General features: G+C 33.7%; 1 protein-coding gene across 1 annotated transcript in view; it reads left to right on the forward strand.

Annotated features, from left to right (window-relative positions):
* Window positions 1–1,316: 1,316 nt before the first annotated feature.
* The window catches only part of LOC141455996 (inactive dipeptidyl peptidase 10-like), a 333,209-nt gene continuing 311,329 nt past the window's right edge, over window positions 1,317–23,196 (forward strand). The window contains exon 1 of the mRNA XM_074131549.1: window positions 1,317–1,398. Within this exon, the coding sequence (XP_073987650.1) occupies window positions 1,342–1,398 (57 nt within the window). The 5' untranslated portion in view covers window positions 1,317–1,341. The remainder of the gene's footprint in view (window positions 1,399–23,196) is intronic.

The raw sequence follows: 23,196 nt of genomic DNA on the forward strand, positions 1-23,196 counted from the left end.
GCCTTTTATTTTGATTGCAGCGTCTCCACGTGTTTGTAGAGAAATCTGCCTGACCAGAACCGACATTTGTGTAAGAGGTGTTAGTTTCGTTTTGCAGAAAACATGATACTACACATGTAGTAGAGCAACAAATTGTCGTGATATTTCACATGATACTTGGTAAAACCGCTACTGAAACTTATCTTTTATTAAAAGAAGTTTATGGCGATGAATGTTTATCACGTGCGCGAGTTTTTGAATGGTTCAAGCGTTTCCAAGATGGCCGAGAAGACGTCGGAGATGATGACCGCTCGGGTCGCCCTTCCACATCCAAAACGGATGAAAATATCGATTATAATTAACATTACTACCGTTAGGTGCTTGCTTAACTCTGTGAAAGAGTAAGGAAGAACGGCCCGATTTGTGAAAGAACAAGTCATGGGTTCTCCATCAAGACAACGTGTCGGCTCACACTGCATTGTCTGTCAAGACGCTTCTAGCCAAGTACAACATCCCAGTTTTAGGCCATCCGCCTTATTCGCCTGACGTGACCCCATAAGACTTTTTTATGTTCCCTAAAGTCAAATCTGCATTAAAAGGAACACGATTTCAGTCCTTTGAAGCTGTGAAAGAAAAAGCGGCACGAGTCATGCAGGAGCTCACAGAAAAAGACTTCCAGCACTGTTTCGAACTATGGTAAATTCGCATGAAGCATTTTAGGGATAGGGGAGGGGTGTATATTGAAGGACATAAAATTTAAATAACTATATATGTATAAATTTAAAATAAAATGTTTTACAGCAATAGTTTCGTATTTAATAGCCACATCTCGTATATATTCCCAAAGTGTGTGTTGAATAACATATGAAGCGCTGATAATTACAACACTTCAAAAAACGAGCTGTGTAATGGGTTTTTTGTTTGTTTTTAAAACCAAGCTTTACGCTCAAAAGAGAATATATGATAGAGATTAGAGAAGCCAACCATCACCTTTCACAGTAGGTTAGACATTTTAGAGATCTTTGGAACTATGTTCGAAACTAAGTCGTTGCCAGGAAAGCAAAGAAGGACTTCACATTTACGAGAAAGAAAAAAAAACAAAGAGGGTGTTTTAGTACTGGACGTGACTCTGAGGATGTTCACAATCATTGCAATCGGCCCACGCCCTGGTGGAAGTGTGAGCAAGCATCGGCGAGCCCACCAGCAGAAGTGTAGTACCCACCGACCCGCCACGTCCACCTGTGGTGAAGAGTCTGCTACAAGGAGTATGTCTCCATGGTTACCAGATAGTCTCTTATTTTCTCTCTATTCTATCCTCATTCCTTGTCTGTCCAGTGTCTTCTCCGCACGCGGACAAACAACATGCAGACTAATGTGCAAGTCCAGACCGCCAGGACTCACTACACTGGACACTGTAAGGTAAAAATTGTTCTCTTTTCCTTCTTCTTCTTCTTCTAGTAGACAATTGGTGGAAATAATCTAAATTACTAACACCACTTTAAGGGCACTAAGACTGAAAACAATGTGGAACACACTATCAGGCCTTAATCGGCCACCACTAATTTATTTCTTCAAGTTCAGTATTAACAGAAAAACAACCTGTTATCTGAACAAACAGCATCGTAGAAATTAACTCTTCGTACTACTTTAATTTCTTTCTATCTGTCTTTTTAAATAAAACAATTACTGCAAACAAACTATTTGTAGCTACGCATTATCCTTTTTATAATAATTCTATGTTTATTAAATTTTTCAAGAACGCCAAGATATAGTCCTGTAGAAGACTCTAACCATTCAGCAATCCAACCGCATCTCCTAATCGGTAGTTAGACGTAAAGTCCGTAGAAAATAGGCATTTCTTAACCCTTTTTTAAATATTTTTAGCCTTATGAGCGTTCACTCAGATTGATTTACCCATGGATTGCTACTCTAGCCTTAACAGTAGTTATTATACAATAATTTCTAAGGGTAAAACAATTGCTTTGTTGTAGAATAGTTTGGTTTAAAAAAAAGATCGTTCTTGATGTTTACACCTTCAAGTTCTCAAAACGTGAATGGGTGTGTGTGAGTGAAGAGAGGAATTAGCATAACTCAAAATAGAAATCAGAAGAAAATTCTAATTTGATATCTACGTTATGCAATTTACCCCCATTCATAATACCTTTTTGAATACATATTTCTGGAAGAGGTTTGCTATTCCGTATGTCATTAACTAACAGCGTTTCAACTAAAAAACCCCATAGAAAACATATACAAAAACATTGTTCGTTAAATTAAAAACCAACAGACAGCAATTATTTCTTTTAGGTTAAAAGAATTCCTGAGTATTACAGAAATATTGTTATAAAACTTTAAAACACTTGTCATCATGCTTAGAGTGCTGATTATTTTTCTTACTAATGAGTTTGCATGTAAGTGATTCTTGTACTCTCCATAGCAGTCTACAATTAGTTGAAGTATAATGGTACTAAAAATAAATAAATAAATGCTCTGAAAGCCTCTTAACAAGCTCTATATCTACACGAATCCACAAATTTAATTCTGTATCAAGTTAACAGAAGTCAATTGGTGTTTTCATTATAAAAAATATTTTTATTGTAACAGTAAAAGCTTTTTGGTAAAACAACACTTCTGGACGATTGGAGTTATCGAAACTTAGAATTTTATTAATTGATTCTTATCCAAAATTCTACGAATCCTGGAGCCAGTTTGCTGCTCTAAAAGTTCTTTTCATAGGCGCCTCTATTAAGCAGGGATGATCTCCACGAAGAAGTCCCATAATTTGTGGAAAAGTTTGTGTACAGTACAATGATTAACTAAGTATGCATAATACTCTATCCTGGTTACGACTAGTTTTCTTAAAAAAGCATCAGCTTAAGTACGTATTTTGGAATAATTTAAGAGGAGGAAGAAAAAAAAATTAATTAACTTCTGGGTGTTTTTGAGTTTAGAACAGAGTAGTATCCACTACTTAGTTGCAGCATTTGCACAGATTAGAATCAAACAAAAAGTATTTAATTGGAAGTTTTATTCATCTTGTTGTTATTTAATTTAAAACGGATAATTAATTTGGACCATGTGTGTTTCTCGGTTTACGCGACATAAAACAAATATATTTGTTTTATTTTATTTATTGAAATATAGTAGGAAGAGGAATGCTTCTCAACAGTTTTCTGAGCCAGAAATGTGGAGTCAAATCGCTCTCTAGGGCAATCTAAGAATGTTCTTCTACGAGAACATTCTTAGTATCTTATAGAACTTCGTAGATCTATAAAATGTCACAGCTTAAAAAAAGCAACTGTGCTGTGGCAAGAATATGAATGTTAAACTAAGTCAAACCAACTTAATCTCCGTCCGGAAGGGGTAAGGTAGATGTTGAATATCAACATTGAATTGTGAATTCAGTATTTTTGCAATGCTGAAGTTTGAAAGTTAACGATGTGGAGGTTGATGAATCACCTTTGGGAAGATTTAATGTTATAAGTTCTGAATGGTGAATTTGAGCGCCTTTTTACCCTAGAGGTTTCCTATATTCATTTTATTATTTATTTATTTTTAATTTTTTTGCTGTCAACAACTTCAAAAAACAGATGTGAACTTTAAATTGAGTTTATTGTTAATGTTTTTACAAACTTCAGGAAGTGGTTTTATTTATAAATTTTAAAGTTCATTAAAATATTTTGTAATGTATATGATAGCATCATATGTGAGAATATTTTACATGATTTAATTAAAAAAAGTGTGCCCTGCGTGGCAAGGACGGAGCAGTGGAATAAAATGCAAGATAGATTTTGTTTTTTCAGCTTTATTTCATAAAGTTCATTAAGATTTGCAATCCACTTTTCTCACTTTTCTTCTGCATGTCTCAGGAAGTTATGACACTTCAAAGTGAAAATCAATTCTTTTTTTGTATGGTTTTTGAAAATGTTAATAGTATTTGCAGAGCGTCTAGATCATAATATTAACATGATGCACAAATAAACCGTGCAGGGTTTTGATAGCATTATCCATAGATCTGTAAATGACATGTAATTCACACGATTTCTTTTCCTTTCTGGTAAAACTGAGAACTTCATTTTTGAAGTTGTCTGCCACGTACGTGCCAGATAATTTACATTAAATTAAAGTGAGGTATTTAAAACTTATCAAATAGATTGTTGTTGTTTGTGGTTCAAAATAGTTTCAACCGTTTAAAAAATAAAATAAAAGGCTAAATAGTTATCTTAAGGAACAACTATGCAGCGCTGAAAAGAAAAATATGGAAAATACATTATACATGAGATCCTGCTCAATCCCACGACAAATCTATCTGAATATGATGACATGGAAATCTGAAGTGAAAACCTACAGCCAGCCCCCTGCTTTTACTGCGGTTCTCAAACTTATAGTTTACACTAATTTTCTTTATTACTTCCATTTTTATTTTTAACTCTATAATATTGTCTATTCTCAACGTCCTTGTGATATTTAAAATTAAAGCGTACAGACTTTACAAGCGGAATAAATTTAGGAAGGTTAATGTTTTCGAGAAAATGGCTAAAAATTGAAAAACCAATTCAGTAAAGTGTTGATAGATAAACCCCTTTATTTTAAAAATAAGCCTACAGTTGAGGTCCTCATGGAATCCAAATGATGCATCATAATTGAAATTCAACCGATTTTTGCTTCGCTCAAACATTAGTCAACTGTAAATCATACAAATTCCCAACAAAAATGTTTTGGTTTTCAGGACATATATCTGAAAACATTACCTGAAATTTGGCAGGAACTTTACAAAAACTGCTAATTGTAAATAACTTTAAAAAACTAATTTATTAACTTTATTAGAAAATTTACACCCAATGGCTAGTAGTTTTATTATGAAATGATGCAATTATTTATGCTCAGATGAAGCAGACAACGTCTATAATATGGGTTAAAGAAGCTACTGTAATCTATGAAAGTAAATTATCATTAAAGTATATTAGTTTTGTATAATTTGACAGAAATAAAGTTTTGGGTTTTTTTAGAAGGAGGAGATAAAAAACTACAGGAACACGTGAAATCACGTAGAAGAGCATTCTAATAAATGATGGTGGAATTATTTAATAAAAATAGAAAGACACAATAAAATAGGAATGCACGGAACTAGAACTAATTCTATAGCTGTACTACCTCAACTATTCTGATTTTACTGGTAAATCTTGCTCTGATTCCATTGTTTAAAGTATTTCACAAGGCTTAAAACAATTTTCGCCACGTTAACGAAGCCCATTGTCTTAAAAGCTCCGTTCTCTAAATCAAGTCCAATTCTTTGCTAACAATTAGGAAAATTTCAATTGTTCAAAACCTGCACGAGAAGTTTAATTAAAACAAAACTTAATTATTAAAAAAAGCTTGAAATAAAAAAGATTAAATGAATAAAACATTTCTGTAGAATGATTTATTTTTTATTTTAATGAATGAACATTTATTTACATGAATTTACAGATCACTGTCTGGCCATGGACTGTTTGTAGCGAAAAAAATTAGTATAGCAATGCACTAAAAAAGGCTCCAGGCGCCAATGATCTTAGATGTTGATGCGCCTTCATTAAATAATAATAATAATAATAAAGGAAAGGCACTGGATGTTCACTCGAAGTTACCGCTCTCAGATTTTCAGACTTTTCTCAACTTAGGATCTTCTCAAACTCACTGATCGGTGATGCTGCGTTGAGATTACATTATCCGGAGGCCGTTGGCGCCCTGAAAAAGGCTGCCGGTGTTAAAGGACCTAAAGACGTTAAATCATATTTTTATTTTGGCCTAATTGCAACTGTAAATTACATAGTTCAATAAATGGTTAGGTCTTCGGTGAAAAGGCAGTTTTCGCATCCGATAGTAATTACCTACTTCGGTGTGCTGTAATATCGTAACTAATCGATTTATTGAGCCCAGATGGTGGTTCTTGCACCCTAACGTTACCACATAAAATCAGAATTTAGAGATAGTCTGAAAGCAAATAGCGCTAAATACCATTATATTCACAAATAATTAGAGTTGGATTTAGGGAAAACGGATATATTCATGATAAAAACAGTGCAAAATTTATTAATGTAATGAAGCTGAGAGGCGCAATGTTTAACTTAAATTTTAGTGTAAACAAGGTTGAAAGTAGACACTATTGTTCTCTCTGTAATCTTGGAGCGGTGGAAGATATCGTCCATTTTATTGGGGAATGTTCGATTTTACAGTTCAGAGTACAGTACTTGGGAAATAGAAAACTCAAGATAAGTGAAATTATTCTTTATTTGAATGACCTTGATTGGTGCAAGCTGTATGAGTACACAATATCCACTTGGAGTTATAGAAAAATTTTAATAAATCATTTTAATTTTTAATATCGAAATATGTTTAGTTCCAAAGTTTAGCAAATGTTTTATTATATGTTTATTCAAATATTTGTAAATTTAGTATGGTTAATAAATAAATTAGAGTCAACTCGGCAGACGGACGAAGTCCATGCTCGAAGTGTGTTTTGTTTTGAATTAAAGAAATTATTTTGCTTACAGTTAGGAGAAATATTTTGTTTTTAGTATGTTTTTAAGTCCCTGAATAAACACTGTTATTATTATTATTATAGTTCAGTAAATGTAGCGTACTAGATGTATAATTTATGATGTAGCACCGAGCTCAGCCATATAACCAGGAGAAAGTGTTAAGAGAAAGCAGCCATCGTTGGCAAGCTCTAGATAGAAGGGAAAGGTTGGGAAACAAGGGGATTGCAAGGCCAACTTCGATTTAAACGACGTGGAGAATTAACAAGTCCTTAATCAGAGTTAATTACCTGTTGACAAGAGCATGAAAACAAAATGTCTGGCTAATCCTGTCTTTCTACTGTTCTAAGAATCATGTGCGGCTGGGCAAAAACTCAAAGAAAAGTATTAAATTATAATATGGTTACAGCAAATTTAAATTATGGATTAAAAAACTGTTCATTTCAATTACGATACAAGCAACGACTTTCTTAATGAGATTGTAAGAAAATAATTGTTGCTACAAGATCTTCTTAAGCCCTACCGAATTAATTCCTTACGGTGATAAAGAAAAGAATACTGATTCTTACAAACATTAGTTATCGTTAGTCATTTATAGTTATGGTACGTGATTAAGTTCTCAGAGGTCTCCGAGAAAAAAGAGCGAAAGAAAATATCCAGTAAACTTAAAAAAAACTGCCACAGTTTTTTGAAAAAGGAGTTGCCAATAAATTTATGTTGCTAAATTAGTAAGAAGTGGATAAATAATTCTTAAGTACTTTTCTTAAGACTGCTTTTATTGCTACAAGTTGCTTTGACGCCCGAGTATACAAGACCTGATATATCTACTGTGCTTAATAGAGGCTCCTATGAAAAGAACTTTTAGAGCAGCAAACTGGCTCCAGGATTCGTAGAATTTTGGATAAGAATCAAATTTATTAATCAAATTTTAAATTTAGATAACTCCAATCGTCCAGAAGTGTGGTTTTACCAAAAAGCTTTTACTGTTACAATAAAAATAATTTTTATAATGAAAACACCAATTGACTTCTGTTAACTTGATACAGAATTAAATTTGTGGATTCGTGTAGATATAGAGCTTGTTAAGAGGCTTTCAGAGCATTTATTTATTTTTAGTACCATTATTCTTCAACTAATTGTAGACTGCTATGGAGAGTACAAGAATCACTTACATGCAAACTCATTAGTAAGAAAAATAATCAGCACTCTAAGCATGATGACAATTGTTTTAAAGTTTTATAACAATATTTCTATAATACCCAGGAATTCTTTTAACCTAAAAGAAATAATTGCTGTCTGTTGGTTTTTAATTTAACGAACAATGTTTTTGTATATGTTTTCTATGGGGTTTTTTAGTTGAAACGCTGTTAGTTAATGACATACGGAATAGCAAACCTCTTCCAGAAATATGTATTCAAAACGGTATTATGAATTGGGGAAAATTGCATAACGTAGATATCAAATTCTGTCAACCTGTCTGGCCAAGGAGGAATCCCCCTTGAATCTCATAATGACTTGCGACATTAACACAGTTACGTACAAAAGGCCGTAGAGGTGCAGTTAACAAATTGTGGATGCACAAATATTCGGTGGGTAAAAGCTTCAGGCTTAAGGCAGATGATTAAGATCGTGTGGATTTTCGATTTTGAGTTTGAGCTGACTGGAAATCCTTTATGAGATTCGCTAAGTACCGAAAAAGCGGTGTTTACGGTTAAAATTGATGTGTATTTTTTCTGTGTGTGAACTCAATTAAAAATAATAGAAAATTCTAATTTGATGTTTCAACTTGGGGCCACCGAGAGACGTGACAATAATCATGGTTTGCTTCAAATCCAATAAAACAGATTTTAATCTTAAGTTAAGAGATAAAGTTGTGCAGTTTTAGAGAAAAACTAAGATAGAAAAGGAAGAAAACTAATTCCCTTATGTGACATTTCTAGTTAAACGGTTTTAAAAGTTTTTCGCCAGCCTCTTTGTCTTGGCCGAACTGTAGGTCAGAACGAAATCCCCAAAATAATTCTTCTTTGTGCTTCAGTAAACTTATTTCTTACTTTTTCACATTATACAACGTACACAGAGGTTACCACTCACTATTCAGGGAGGGCTGAATCGAGAAAGGCTGAGTTATAATTTTCGAAACTCTTTTTAAAAAACTTAGTTAAAACAATAAATTTTACTTGATATTTTTACGGTTTAATTACATTTTTTTTTTTTTTATCCTTTTAATGTTTACACCTGTACCTACAGGTACAATAGGTAAATGCGATGAATGTACGTGAATAGCGTGGCAGACGTGAATGACGGTCATCCATTGATGGCCGCCGTTAGTCACCCAGTTGGTCACGGGGCCAACGGCGCCTCAGCCGTCTTCGAGGATTGGAGGGTAGCGTAGTTTGCAGCTAAAGGGTTGGGATGCAGTGAGAGTTTTTGGTGAAAATTTTTGTATCGAATTTTGGCAAGTTCGGAGATAAGTGGAATTTGGAAATCTGTATGTATAGTGTGGTTGCTTACGTAGAATGGAGCGTCTAGTGTGCGGCGGAGAATTTTGGATTGCAGTGTTTGTAGTCTATTGAGGTTGGATTTTTTTAGCTGTACCGTAAAGTTCGAGTCCGTAAGTACATATTGGTGTGAGAAGGGCTGTATAGAGTCGTCGTTTGTTCTGTAGTGAGAGTTTTGAGCGTTTGTCGAGTAGCCTGGCTAGAAGTTTGTATCGTTTGTTTAGTTCGGTACGTTTAAGTCTCGTATGGGGGTTCCAGGTAAGTCTCTTGTCTAGGTACATTCCAAGGTACCGCACATGGTCGGCTGGTGGGATAGGTGTGTGATGTAAGAAGACAGGTGGCGGAGTTTGACGTTTGAGTGTGAAGACTATGTATTTAGATTTAGTTGGGTTAATTTTTATACGCCAGTTTTCTAACCAAGGTTCTATTGAGTGAAGGTGGGACTAAAGTGAGCGTACTGCGAGGATAGGGTCAGAGTGTGTGGAGAGAATGGCAGTGTCGTCAGCGAAGGTGTAAATAGAGGTACAATCTACACTGCCGACTTACCTTCTAACCTTAATTACATTTAAAATAACTTTTTAACAAAATCAATTCAAATATAATTTGTTTGCTACATAATTTTGTTAATAATTTACTTAAAAGATAGTTTGCAAATTTGTGTTCTTTTAAGTTTATCACCTTGAAAAAGGATCCGACGTTAAAAAATAAAAATCACATAAAAACTAATAAATAAAAATAATGTAAAAAAATTCCATGTGTCTGCAATATGCAAAACTGTCTAATGAAGTGACTTGTTCAGTAAATCAGAGATGAGATTTTAAAAGAAAGAAAAAAATGAAGTCAAGCAAAAGAAATTTCCTTGGGCAGTGATGGCGAGCCTATGACCCGCGCAAGCTTTTTCAATGACCCACAATTGCTAGGCAACCATTTGTTTGTTTATGCGAGTTGATTTAGATTTTTCTAATTGTGTGGATAATTTATATTCTATCTGTATTTTTTTCAATCAAGCATTGACACAAAAGCAATTTAAATGCTATCTACATATAACCTTTAGTTTGATCATTACAGTTCTAAAACGCAAATGACGACAAATGCTTTTGTAGTATTTAAAATAAAGCAAAAGTGTTTTACAAAATATCAAATAAAATGTATAATTTTACTCATATTTTGTTTGTTAAGAAAAATCGACAACCCAAAGCAAATAACCATATTTAGATTTTTCTTCAGATAAAACACACTTTTGTAAGGTTTTGTTCGGTTATGTTTGTAAAAAAAAAAACTTCCATAGCACTTGTTTTGTCCCGTTTTACCCGTTAAGCCAACTGAATTTTAAAGATGTTTAGTTTTGAAAATATTCAGTTAAATGTTGTAAATTCTTGCGCAAATGGGCATTAGTGACCCAAGAGCTAGTACTAAAAAAAAAAAAATGAACAAAATTTGACCCACGTCTCAAAAAGGTTTGCTATCCCTGCCCTAGGGAAACCTTCCTAAAGTTTGCAAATATAAATTTAAATAAATAATATGGTTACGTAAATGTAAATTTATTCGCAAAACCTTATCCTTTATAGAAACAACATGTTCAACAGAAGAATTAATGATTAAATCAATTCTAAGCATTTCCTAATTCAGTAATACATATTGTGTAAGGTAGTTAACTTGTATAATCTAAAATGGCTTTCCTTTTTAGAAATTTTACAGTATCTTTACTTCTTTAATAAAATTAGATTGTAAAATTTATTTAAAGTATTTAGTGAAAGCAGATTATAAAAGAAAGCAAATATGTCGGATATTGCGGCACAATATACACGCATTTAATATAGTTAGAAATCTCTTCCGCACAATAAACAAGAAAATTTGTTTCCTTCCTTAATAAAATAATGTCCGCATTGCGGATAATATTTGCATTTGTTGGTTGTTTGTGTAGGCGAAGTGAAGCATTAAAAGTTAACTTAGTCATAATGTAATGTAGATTAACGTAAAGTAATCTCATTAATAATTCTCTGGCAAGAACAACAGGTAAAGAAGGAATTCAGATGGCAAAATAAGTAAGCAACAGGTGTGCGCATAAACTTATATGTTGAAATGAAAATTATAATAATGTTATTATTACGCACCAATTATTCCAATTAAACAAGGAAGAAAATGAGAATACCGTTTAAAATTTAGATTGAAAAATATATGGTTCGGATGCCATTTTCTTGTAGAAAGAAATGTTCATACTCTATCCAAGAGCATTGTAGATAAGTGATCTTGTAAATGAGTTTACTAGCTTTAACATCTAGCACATCTTCTATTCAGCGAGTTTGCTCTTCTGAGTAGAGCAAAAAAGGGTGGTTTCTCTACAACGCCCACGATCTGCTAGATCCACTTAAAATTAGCCTAAAAGTGAATAGACTTCGGAACTATTTTATAAATAATTTGTTCACGTACCTATTTTTTTTTGGTATAAACAGCGATATCATCCTGCAAAATTGTTTTCTAACATCAGAGAATGGACCCAAGTCAAATGTTTTACATTAAATTTGATAAGTTTTGCAGTATATAATATACAGGGTGACCTGGCAGGCTAGAGTTATTCGACGTTTCAGATCATCGACTGAAGCCACGGGATTAAGGTTACTGTAAACTTTATTTTTTTAGATATCCCCACAAAAAATATTCCACAAAAAATAAGTCCAGAGATCGAGGTGGCCATTGGATCGGACAATGAGTCCCTAAGCACTTTTCATGGAAATTTCTGACCAGGTAACCTTGAACAACTCTCGCATTATGTGCCGAGCAACCATCTTGTTAAAAATACATATCTAGCCAACGTTGTAGAGGAATATCTTCAAGCAGAACTGGCAAAATGTATCTTAAAAAAAGTTAGATACCTTACACCAGTTCTCTCTGTAGAAGTATGGACTTCCGAATCCTTAGTTGATTTCCTAAAACTCCACACCAAACGTTTGTAAAAAAACAACCTGAACGTCGAATAACTCTAGCCTGCCTAGATCTTGACTTCGCCACCATAAGTGCTGCTACAAGCAAAGCGTGGGAGTCCAGAGTTTTGGCTTGCCTATCCGTTGATGGTGCCCAGTTTGAATAGATTTTTTTAAAAAAAAAATAACGTAATTTTGTCAATAAACTGAAATTTGTTTTCCATATTTTAAATTACCATAACTTTTGAAAAACCTAACCGATTTCAAAAATTCTTTTTTTGTTTTTTTTTAGGAGCTCAAATACTATAAAAATATTTTTAAAAAAATATAACGTTCCATTTGAAAAAACAAAGTTGGATGCTGTATCTCGAGGTACAGAGGTTTAAAAAAATTGGTCAATCACTAAAAATAAACTAGACTAAAAATGGTTAAATACGTGTTTTTATTTTTTCGAAATTTCCCGCCGTTAAAAAAAAAAAAATGGGAGAAGCATATTACTCTGGTCACCCTGTATATTTCATTATTTACGAATCCTTCTGACATTAAGCGGTATGGAAAAAGAGTAATTTTGTACCTGTCAATAATCATTTAAGTGCAGCAAAAGTTAAGTGTAGCAAAAAGGTTTATCAAATGATCATTTATCGTTTAAGTCTTTAATGTTTGTAATTTGTTAGTGTTTATTTGATCCGAATCTAAATATTTGTAATAATAAAGAGCAAGCACTTCTTTGAAAATTTAGCTAAAAGAAACAAAACTATAATCAAAATATAGTAAATTACAATAGTGGCCAAACTTTTAAGCACAAACCGGGGTGATTTAAAGTAGTTCATATTCAGCCAAATAAATAATGATTAGAGAAGCGATGCAAAGAATTTATAGTAATTATTATTATTTCTTCAACTCCTCAGAAACAACGAAGTTGATTGTAAAATTGCTGTAAGTAAATAGTAAATGTAAAGCAAGCTAAATTATTAGTTGTGCTCATTGTAAAGATTGTGTATTTGTATTGTCATTCTAAAGGGGAATATCACGCATTTATTCTTTATTTTTTTAATTCATTAAGCTTTGTAGCAAAAATAAAAATAAAATGTTAGAATAACATTTGTTCGTCAAAAAGTTTGCTGGAAATTTAAGAAGGCAGTTAACGCAAACACTATTCGACCAGTGACAAGGTAGAGAAGTGGTTGTTACAGTCATGCCAGCATGGATTTAAAGACACTTGTTGCTGGCAGCTGAACTCGATACGAAGGTTTGACAAGGCTCTGTTCTTAGAAGTGGATACTCCTAATAATGCCTCAAAGATTGCGATATCATTGGCAAATAAACTGATCTTTGAACCATTTTTTTTATTTATTAAAAGTTTCAGGAACTCATATCATTCTCTTGAAATAGGTAATACTTGATGTTTTAAAAATTTACTTGTGCATTGCACTTGTAGATGGTAATCTCTTGTATACTAAAAAAAAAAAAATTGTATGGTCCTATATGTTTGTTTGTATTTTTGTTATTTCTTTTAATATTAAGCATTGAATCCTTAAAAATCCTTAAATAAGATTAATCCTCAATAAAGATTAATTTCTAGGAAAAAAAGTAGTTTCTCTTTTCTTTTGAACGTCATCAAAGTAACTATCGAGCTTTTTGTTGAATTTAGGAGACGATGGAGAGAACACCCACCTATCTTATCAGAACTGCTTTGGTTTTGAGGAGTCCTAGGTTTAGGTTCTTTGGACGAAACGAGGAAAACGGTCATCTGTGAAGCAGGTGACTTACTAGATACGGTACTAAATTTTCATTATAAACTAGGTTTACTGATGGCTATTGGTTTCTCTGTGGAGTAGCTTGGTTAGCGTAGGATTTCCCTCTTTACTGAATAATAATAAACTCAATGAATGTTTTTGAGTTGCGTGTTTACAGAAAGATTTTTGGAACTCTTTTTCTTTATTTCCAATGTTAGGTTTTTGCATATTACTTTTACTCTCCGTCGTATCACTCTTCCTCCGATCTTCTATGACTCAATTCCAATTCCTCCTGCCAATGTTGTCCGTTATCTTGGGCTTTATTTAGACAAAAGACTGACTTGGAACACGCACACACGACTTAAACGAACTGAAGTTAACAGGCGTTATCGACTACTTAAAAGACTACTAAACCAACGTTCAAAACTTTCACTTAATAACAAACGACTGATTTACAATTCTATACTAAAACCCGCCTGGACGTACGGTATTGAACTGTGGGGTTCAACGAAACGCTCCAATCTTCAACGAATTCAATCTCTTCAGCCTAAAATTCTCCGCACTATCGTTAACGGCTCCATTTTACGTTTCTAATCTAACCATCCACACAGACCTGGAAATTCCGTTTGTTGGTCAGGTTGCACGAACTCGCAACAAAAGTTTTCATCAGAACTTGACTCTCATTCCAATCCTCTTGTCCACCATTTATCATCTCATCACCTTCCAGATCATCCTCCCAGACGACTAAAACGCCAGTGGCCTCGCGACTTTCTCTCTTCTGAAGAGAGTAGCTAATCCTGGGAGACGACTTAGGGAGTGTTATCACTGGGTAACTTCTCCCCTCAATTAGTGAGTTTGTAGTGGTATCAGCTATTGACATTGTTACTAATAGTGCATCTGGCGCTGGTGTAACTTAACAAACAAATTTAAAAAAAAGAAGGAAAAAAGGGTTTTGCGAGAACGTAATAGTTCATTCGAATGTTTCAGCATTGCAAGATCCTGGTGTGACCATCACAGGGTTGAAAAGTGAAATATTTAGTAAAGAAGTAAATAACAATAATAATGTGAGTTATCTAAATGCTATGTTTTGCTATAAAAAGTGAATTATAAAGAAAGATAAAGAACTGCTAGTTTTAAAAAATTCTAAACTTCTTTCCATCTAAAGTTATAATGAAAAGTTTGAATTGAAGTAGTTTTACTTTATGGGGCAATATTGATCTTAATTCTTTGTGAAAAGTTAACCTAGTTCTTTTTTCTCAAGCGTAGAATTTCGGCAGATATGAATTTTTGTAAAGCCCTGAAGTGCTGGAGTGGGTGAAAAAATGGTAAAAGACTGAATCGGACTGTACTTTATGACCTACAATACAACCAAATTGGATCTGTCTATAAAAAAAAAAGAATGAAAACAGATACCTAGAAAAATTATACTTATCGACTGATATAAAAAATTAATTAAATATAATTCTATTCAACACAAACCAGCGATAATGATTGTCTATAAATTACAATGTGGAAGTTATCTCTTACTATCTCTAAGCAAATATAAAAATGTTTCTTTGTACAAGTTTTAAGTTACCTTTTATTGATTTTCGTCTTCAAACTGAAAGGTTTTAAGGAAAATAGAATTAGAACATTCTTCAAATCTGTATTTTCCCTTTCATCAGAAGTTCCCTGGTTTCTGGTAAATCTTCCTTCAGCTTATTTAACCAGTAACCTAAAGCCTGCAACCAATGAGGAAGGTACGTATAATACATATCTTGTAAAACAAGATAAAGAAATTTTAAGTAAATAAAGCCCACTTACAAGGCCTACTTGCAATTTTTATATCATCAAAATTTAAAGTAAGTTTAAAACTATGTACTATAAAGCTTGCAGTATTATGATCTTAACGCCAAAAAAGAAGTTCCTAACTCACAAATGATTTGTAACAGAGAAATATTTCAAAATGTGCTTGTACACTTCAAAAAACTAATTGCTCATATTTTATTTACTTGGTGTCCAAATTCGTAAAATTCTATCCTTAATACTCACTAAAAATAAAAAACTAATATTATTATTATATATTGTTGCTTGTTTATAATACTACAACTGTAGCAAGGGGTTGACCCGTGTATTTACAGATATAAAACAAAAAAAGAAGAGAACAAAGACAACTTAAATAAATTTCTATTAAAAAAACTAGTGTAATAGTTTCTTGGGTTACATTTTTAATTCATGTCAAAACTTACTTTTACCTTAAATAATCTTAATATGGCAGATCAGTTACCTAGACAACCACGGTTTAAGGGAACTGTCACAGTGTTGTTACGACAATAAGCAGGCTAAGAGCGAACCACGCGGTGTGCGGATCGTATCTACACAGGAACAACAAAAGGTCCTCTCCTCTTTGCGTAGATTGCAATGAGGAGGAGCATTTCAAACATAAAATAATGATATGTCGTAGTAGAGGGAAAATGGCGGTTCTGGCGCACCTAAATTGTGCCAGATCCAAACACCTCCAAATCTGACCGGGTAATCATCGAGTTCAACGAAGCTGTAAGCCATACCCATCAGCACCATTCTACCCCCACCTATCATCGAATTTGAAGAGGCTGAAATCCGCACCATCACAAAAAAAAAAAAGAGGAATCGTTTTAAAAGATCTAAAGATTTAAATCGGAATAGATATACTCAGATCTCAGAACGGTTAAATAATAATTATGTTCAGAATAATGTTTGAAATAAATAGGTTTATGACAGAGAAGTTTAAAATAAACAACAGACTAAAGGGTTTTTTTAAGCGTTTGCTTAATTTTTCGAAAAATCAGTTTAAAAAAACACTCACACAAAACAAATAGGGTGAAGGGACCGGTAATTTAGAGCTTAAGAAAAAATTCGAGTTTCGTTTAGAATATCTTTCGTTATTTTGGCTCCAGGTGTTAGTTGGTACAATTGTGCCGCTCCATTAGATTGAATTATGTATTATTAATATTTAAACAGCAGTAAATTCGATTTTTATGTCAAACAAAAATTATTACTTTTTTTAAAGTATTTCAATGACCCGGTGATTGACTTACAGAATTTTCGGTAGGACCAGTGATTGACCACAAGTATATTCCTGAAACGACCTAAAATATTCAAAATACCTAAATCAATGTACCACTTAGATTTTTAACAAAAAATCAGTCTTATTCATAATAATTAACAATCGGTTTTTAAATTGGCATACCTAAATAATGTAATATTTTTCAACATTACTCTTTTTCATGCAGTTATTGACGATCAACCCTTATACAACTATCCTACCGGAGAGTTTTAATTTCGTTCAAACCTTCTAGGGCATCTGCGTCATTCAATTATCGAGAAACATCATTTTATACAACACGTTCAAACTAGTATTGGTTACATTGGCTCAAAAAACAGCTAGCATATACTTCTAGCAATGATAGGATGACGGTTCCGGAATGCTTTCTACCAAGATTTACCTGGTAGGTTATTAATGAAAGGGTTCGGTATATCTAGTTTTTTAATAAGTTGCCACACACTCATCAATAGATGGCTTTTAGTGATGGGAAACCCAGCTCTGGCAACGAACGTGATCCACAAAACTAAAAAATTCAACTCTCAATATCATCTGAACTAGTGTACCTGTACTCAAGAAAAGTACAACATACTACTCAGTAAAACAGACCGTGTAAGAGCAGAAAATTTCATACGAATATTCTGTTGTTTACTGTGGGAGTTATAAGGGTCCCATTCCTCAGCAAACCCATGACCCAAAAAAAATTCAACTCTCAATATCTTCTTAACTAACGTATCTGTACTAAAGAAAACTATAGCTTACTACTCAGTAAAACAGAGTGTGCAAGAACACAAAATTTCAAACGAATAACCTGTTGTTTACTGTGAGAATTAAAAGGGCCCCATTTCACAGCAAAACCATGACCCAACAAAATCTCAACTCTCAATAACTTCTGAACTAATGTATTTGTACTAAAGAAAACTATAGCATACTATGCAGTAAAACAGAGAGTGCAGGAGCACAAAATTTCATTCGAATAATCCGTTGTTTACTGTGGGAGTTATAAAGGTCCCATTTAATAGCCAAACCATGATCCAAAAAAATTTCAACTCCCAATAAATTCTGAACTAATATATATGTACTAAAGAAAACTATGGCATACTGCTCAGTAAAACCGAGTGTCCAAGAGCACAAAATTTCATAAGAATAATCTGTTGTTTACTGTGGGAGTTATGAGGGTCCCATTTCACAGCAAAAGCATGACCCAAAAAAAATTCAACCCTCAATATCTTCTCAATTAATGTATCTGTACTCAAGAAAACTATAGCATACTACTCAGTAAAACAGAGTGTGCAAGAGCACAAAACTTCATACGAATAATCTGTTGTTTACTGTCGGAGTTATGAGGGTCCCATTTCACAGCAAAACTATGACCCAAAAAAAATTCAACTCTCAATATCGTCTGAACATATGGTTCTGAACTCAAGAAAACTATAGCATACTACTCAGTAAAACAGAGTGTGCAAGAGCACAAAATTTCATACGAATAATCTGTTGTTTACTGTGGGAGTTAAAAGGGCCCCATTTCACAGCAAAACCATGACCCAAAAAAATTTCAACTCTCAATATCTTCTGAACTAATGTATCTGTACTAAAGAAAACTATAGCATACTGCTCAGTAAAACCGAGTGTGCAAGAGCACAAAATTTCATAAGAATAATCTGTTGTTTACTGTGGGAGTTATGAGGGTCCCATTTCACAGCAAAACCATGACCCAAAAAAATTTCAACTCTCAATATCTTCTGAACTAATGTATCTGTACTCAAGAAAACTATAGCATACTATTCAGTAAAACAGAGTGTGCAAGAGCACAAAACTTCATACGAATAATCTGTTGTTTACTGCCGGAGTTATGAGGGTCCCATTTCACAGCAAAACAATGACCCAAAAAAAATTCAACTCTCAATATCGTCTGAACATATGGTTCTGAACTCAAGAAAACTATAGCATACTACTCAGTAAAACAGAGTGTGCAAGAGCACAAAATTTCATTCGAATAATCTGTTGTTTACTGTGGGAGTTAAAAGGGGCCCATTTCACAGCAAAACCATGACCCAAAAAAATTTCAACTCTCAATATCTTCTGAACTAATGTATCTGTACTCAAGAAAACTATAGCATACTACTCAGTAAAACAGAGTGTGCAAGAGCACAAAATTTCATACGAATAATTTGTTGTTTACTATTGGAGTTATAAGGGTCCCATTTCTCAGCAAAACCATGACCCAAAAAAATTTCAACTCTCAATATCTTCTGAACTAATGTATCTGTACTAAAGAAAACTATAGCATACTGCTCAGTAAAACCGAGTGTGCAAGAGCACAAAATTTCATAAGAATAATCTGTTGTTTACTGTGGGAGTTATGAGGGTCTCATTTCACAGCAAAACCATGACCCAAAAAAATTTCAACTCTCAATATCTTCTGAACTAATGTATCTGTACTCAAGAAAACTATAGCATACTACTCAGTAAAACAGAGTGTGCAAGAACACAAAATTTCATACGAATAATCTGTTGTTTACTATGGGAGTTATAAGGGTCCCATTTCTCAGCAAAACCATGACCCAAAAAAATTTCAACCCTCAATATCTTCTCAACTAATGTATCTGTACTCATGAAAACTATAGCATACTGCTAAGTAAAACCGAGTCTGCAAGAGCAAAAAATTTCATAAGAATAATCTGTTGTTTACTGTGGGAGTTATGAGGGTCCCATTTCACAGCAAAACCATGACCCAAAAAAATTTCAACTCTCCATATCTTCTGAACGAATGTATCTGCACTCAAGAAAACTATAGCATACTACTCAGTAAAACTGAGTGTGCAAGAGCACAAAATTTCATACGAATAATCTGTTGTTTACTGTGGGAGTTAAAAGGGCCCCATTTCACAGCAAAACCATGACCCAAAAAAATTTCAACTCTCAATAACTTCTGAACTAATGTATCTGTAATAAAGAAAACTATAGTATACTGCTAAGTAAAACCGAGTGTGCAAGAGCACCAAATTTCATAAGAATAATCTGTTGTTTACTATGGGAGTTATGAGGGTCCCATTTCACAGCAAAACCATGACCCAAAAAAATTTCAACTCTCAATATCTTCTGAACATATGGTTATGAACTCAAGAAAACTATAGCATACTACTCAGTAAAACAGACTGTGTAAGAGCAGAAAATTTCATACGAATATTCTGTTGTTCACTGTGGGAGTTAAGAGGGCCCCATTTCACAGCAAAACTATGACCCAAAAAAATTTCTACTCTCAATAACTTCTGAACTAATGTATTTGTACTAAAGAAAACTATAGCATACTGCTAAGTAAAACCGAGTGTGCAAGAGCACAAAATTTCATAAGAATAATCTGTTGTTTACTGTGGGAGTTAAAAAGGCCCCATTTCACAGCAAAACCATGACCCAAAAAAATTCAACTCTCAATAACTTCTGAACTACTGTATCTGTACTAAAGAAAACTATAGCATACTGCTCAGTAAAACCGAGTGTGCAAGAGCACAAAATTTCATAAGAATAATCTGTTTTGTTCACTGTGGGAGTTATGAGGGTCCCATTTCACAGCAAAACCATGACCCAAAAAAATTTCAACTCTCAATATCTTCTGAACTAATGTATCTCCACTCAAGAAAACTATAGGATACTATTCAGTAAAACAGAGTGTGCAAGAGCACAAAACTTCATACGAATAATCTGTTGTTTACTGTGGGAGTTATGAGGGTCTCATTTCACAGCAAAACCATGACCCAAAAAAATTTCAACTCTCAATATCTTCTGAACTAATGTATCTGTACTCAAGAAAACTATAGCATACTACTCAGTAAAACAGAGTGTGCAAGAACACAAAATTTCATACGAATAATCTGTTGTTTACTATGGGAGTTATAAGGGTCCCATTTCTCAGCAAAACCATGACCCAAAAAAATTTCAACCCTCAATATCTTCTCAACTAATGTATCTGTACTCATGAAAACTATAGCATACTGCTAAGTAAAACCGAGTCTGCAAGAGCAAAAAATTTCATAAGAATAATCTGTTGTTTACTGTGGGAGTTATGAGGGTCCCATTTCACAGCAAAACCATGACCCAAAAAAATTTCAACTCTCCATATCTTCTGAACGAATGTATCTGCACTCAAGAAAACTATAGCATACTACTCAGTAAAACTGAGTGTGCAAGAGCACAAAATTTCATACGAATAATCTGTTGTTTACTGTGGGAGTTAAAAGGGCCCCATTTCACAGCAAAACCATGACCCAAAAAAATTTCAACTCTCAATAACTTCTGAACTAATGTATCTGTAATAAAGAAAACTATAGTATACTGCTAAGTAAAACCGAGTGTGCAAGAGCACCAAATTTCATAAGAATAATCTGTTGTTTACTATGGGAGTTATGAGGGTCCCATTTCACAGCAAAACCATGACCCAAAAAAATTTCAACTCTCAATATCTTCTGAACATATGGTTATGAACTCAAGAAAACTATAGCATACTACTCAGTAAAACAGACTGTGTAAGAGCAGAAAATTTCATACGAATATTCTGTTGTTCACTGTGGGAGTTAAGAGGGCCCCATTTCACAGCAAAACTATGACCCAAAAAAATTTCTACTCTCAATAACTTCTGAACTAATGTATTTGTACTAAAGAAAACTATAGCATACTGCTAAGTAAAACCGAGTGTGCAAGAGCACAAAATTTCATAAGAATAATCTGTTGTTTACTGTGGGAGTTAAAAGGGCCCCATTTCACAGCAAAACCATGACCCAAAAAAATTCAACTCTCAATAACTTCTGAACTACTGTATCTGCACTAAAGAAAACTATAGCATACTGCTCAGTAAAACCGAGTGTGCAAGAGCACAAAATTTCATAAGAATAATCTGTTTTGTTCACTGTGGGAGTTATGAGGGTCCCATTTCACAGCAAAACCATGACCCAAAAAAATTTCAACTCTCAATATCTTCTGAACTAATGTATCTCCACTCAAGAAAACTATAGGATACTATTCAGTAAAACAGAGTGTGCAAGAGCACAAAACATCATACGAATAATCTGTTGTTTACTGTCGGAGTTATGAGGGTCCCATTTCACAGCAAAACCATGACCCAAAAAAAATTCAACTCTCAATATCGTCTGAACATATGGTTCTGAACTCAAGAAAACTATAGCATACTACTCAGTAAAACAGAGTGTGCAAGAGAACAAAATTTCATTCGAATAAACTGTTTTTTACTGTGGGAGTTATAGAGGTCCCATTTAATAGCAAAACCATGACCCAAAAAAATTTCAACACCCAATAACTTCTGAATTAATGTATCTGTACTAAAGAAAACTATAGCATACTGCTCAGTAAAACCGAGTGTGGAAGAGCACAAAATTTCATAAGAATAATCTGTTGTTTACTGTGGGAGTTATGAGGGTCCCATTTCACAGCAAAACCATGACCCAAAAAAAATTCAACTCTCAATATCTTCTCAACTAATGTATCTGTACTCAAGAAAACTATAGCATACTACTCAGTAAAACAGAGTGTGCAAGAGCACAAAATTTCATACGAATAATCTGTTGTTTACTGTGGGAGTTAAAAGGGCCCCATTTCACAGCAAAACCATGACCCAAAAAAATTTCAACTCTCAATAACTTCTGAACTAATGTATCTGTACTAAAGAAAACTATAGCATACTGCTAAGTAAAACCGAGTGTGCAAGAGCACAAAATTTCATAAGAATAATCTGTTGTTTACTGTGGGAGTTAAAAGGGCCCCATTTCACAGCAAAACCATGACCCAAAAGAATTTCAACTCTCAATAACTTCTGAACTACTGTATCTGTACTAAAGAAAACTATAGCATACTGCTCAGCAAAACCGAGTGTGCAAGAGCACAAAATTTCATAAGAATAATCTGTTGTTTACTGTGGGATTTATGAGGGACCCATTTCACAGCAAAACCATGACCCAAAAAAATTTCAACTCTCAATATCTTCTGAACTAATGTATCTGTACTCAAGAAAACTATAGCATACTACTCAGTAAAACAGAGTGTGCAAGAGCACAAAATTTCATACGAATAATCTGTTGTTTACTGTGGGAGTTAAAAGGCCCCATTTCACAGCAAAACCATGACCCAAAAAAAATTCAACTCTCAATATCTTCTGAACATATGGTTCTGAACTCAAGAAAACTATAGCATACTACTGAGTAAAACAGACGGTGTAAGAGCAGAAAATTTTATACGAATATTCTGTTGTTTACTGTGGGAGTTATGAGGGTCCCATTTCACAGCAAAACCATGACCCAAAAAAATTTCAACTCTCAATATCTTCTGAACTAATGTATCGGCACTCAAGAAAACTATAGCATACTACTCAGTAAAACAGAGTGTGCAAGAGCACAAAATTTCATACGAATAATCTGTTGTTTACTGTGGGAGTTAAAAGGGCCCTATTTCACAGCAAAACCATGACCCAAAAAA

This window comes from Rhodnius prolixus, unplaced genomic scaffold (assembly GCF_049639745.1).
Source record: "Rhodnius prolixus isolate KJV_2025 unplaced genomic scaffold, Rpr scaffold_4, whole genome shotgun sequence".
NCBI classification, from domain to species: Eukaryota; Metazoa; Arthropoda; class Insecta; order Hemiptera; family Reduviidae; genus Rhodnius; species Rhodnius prolixus.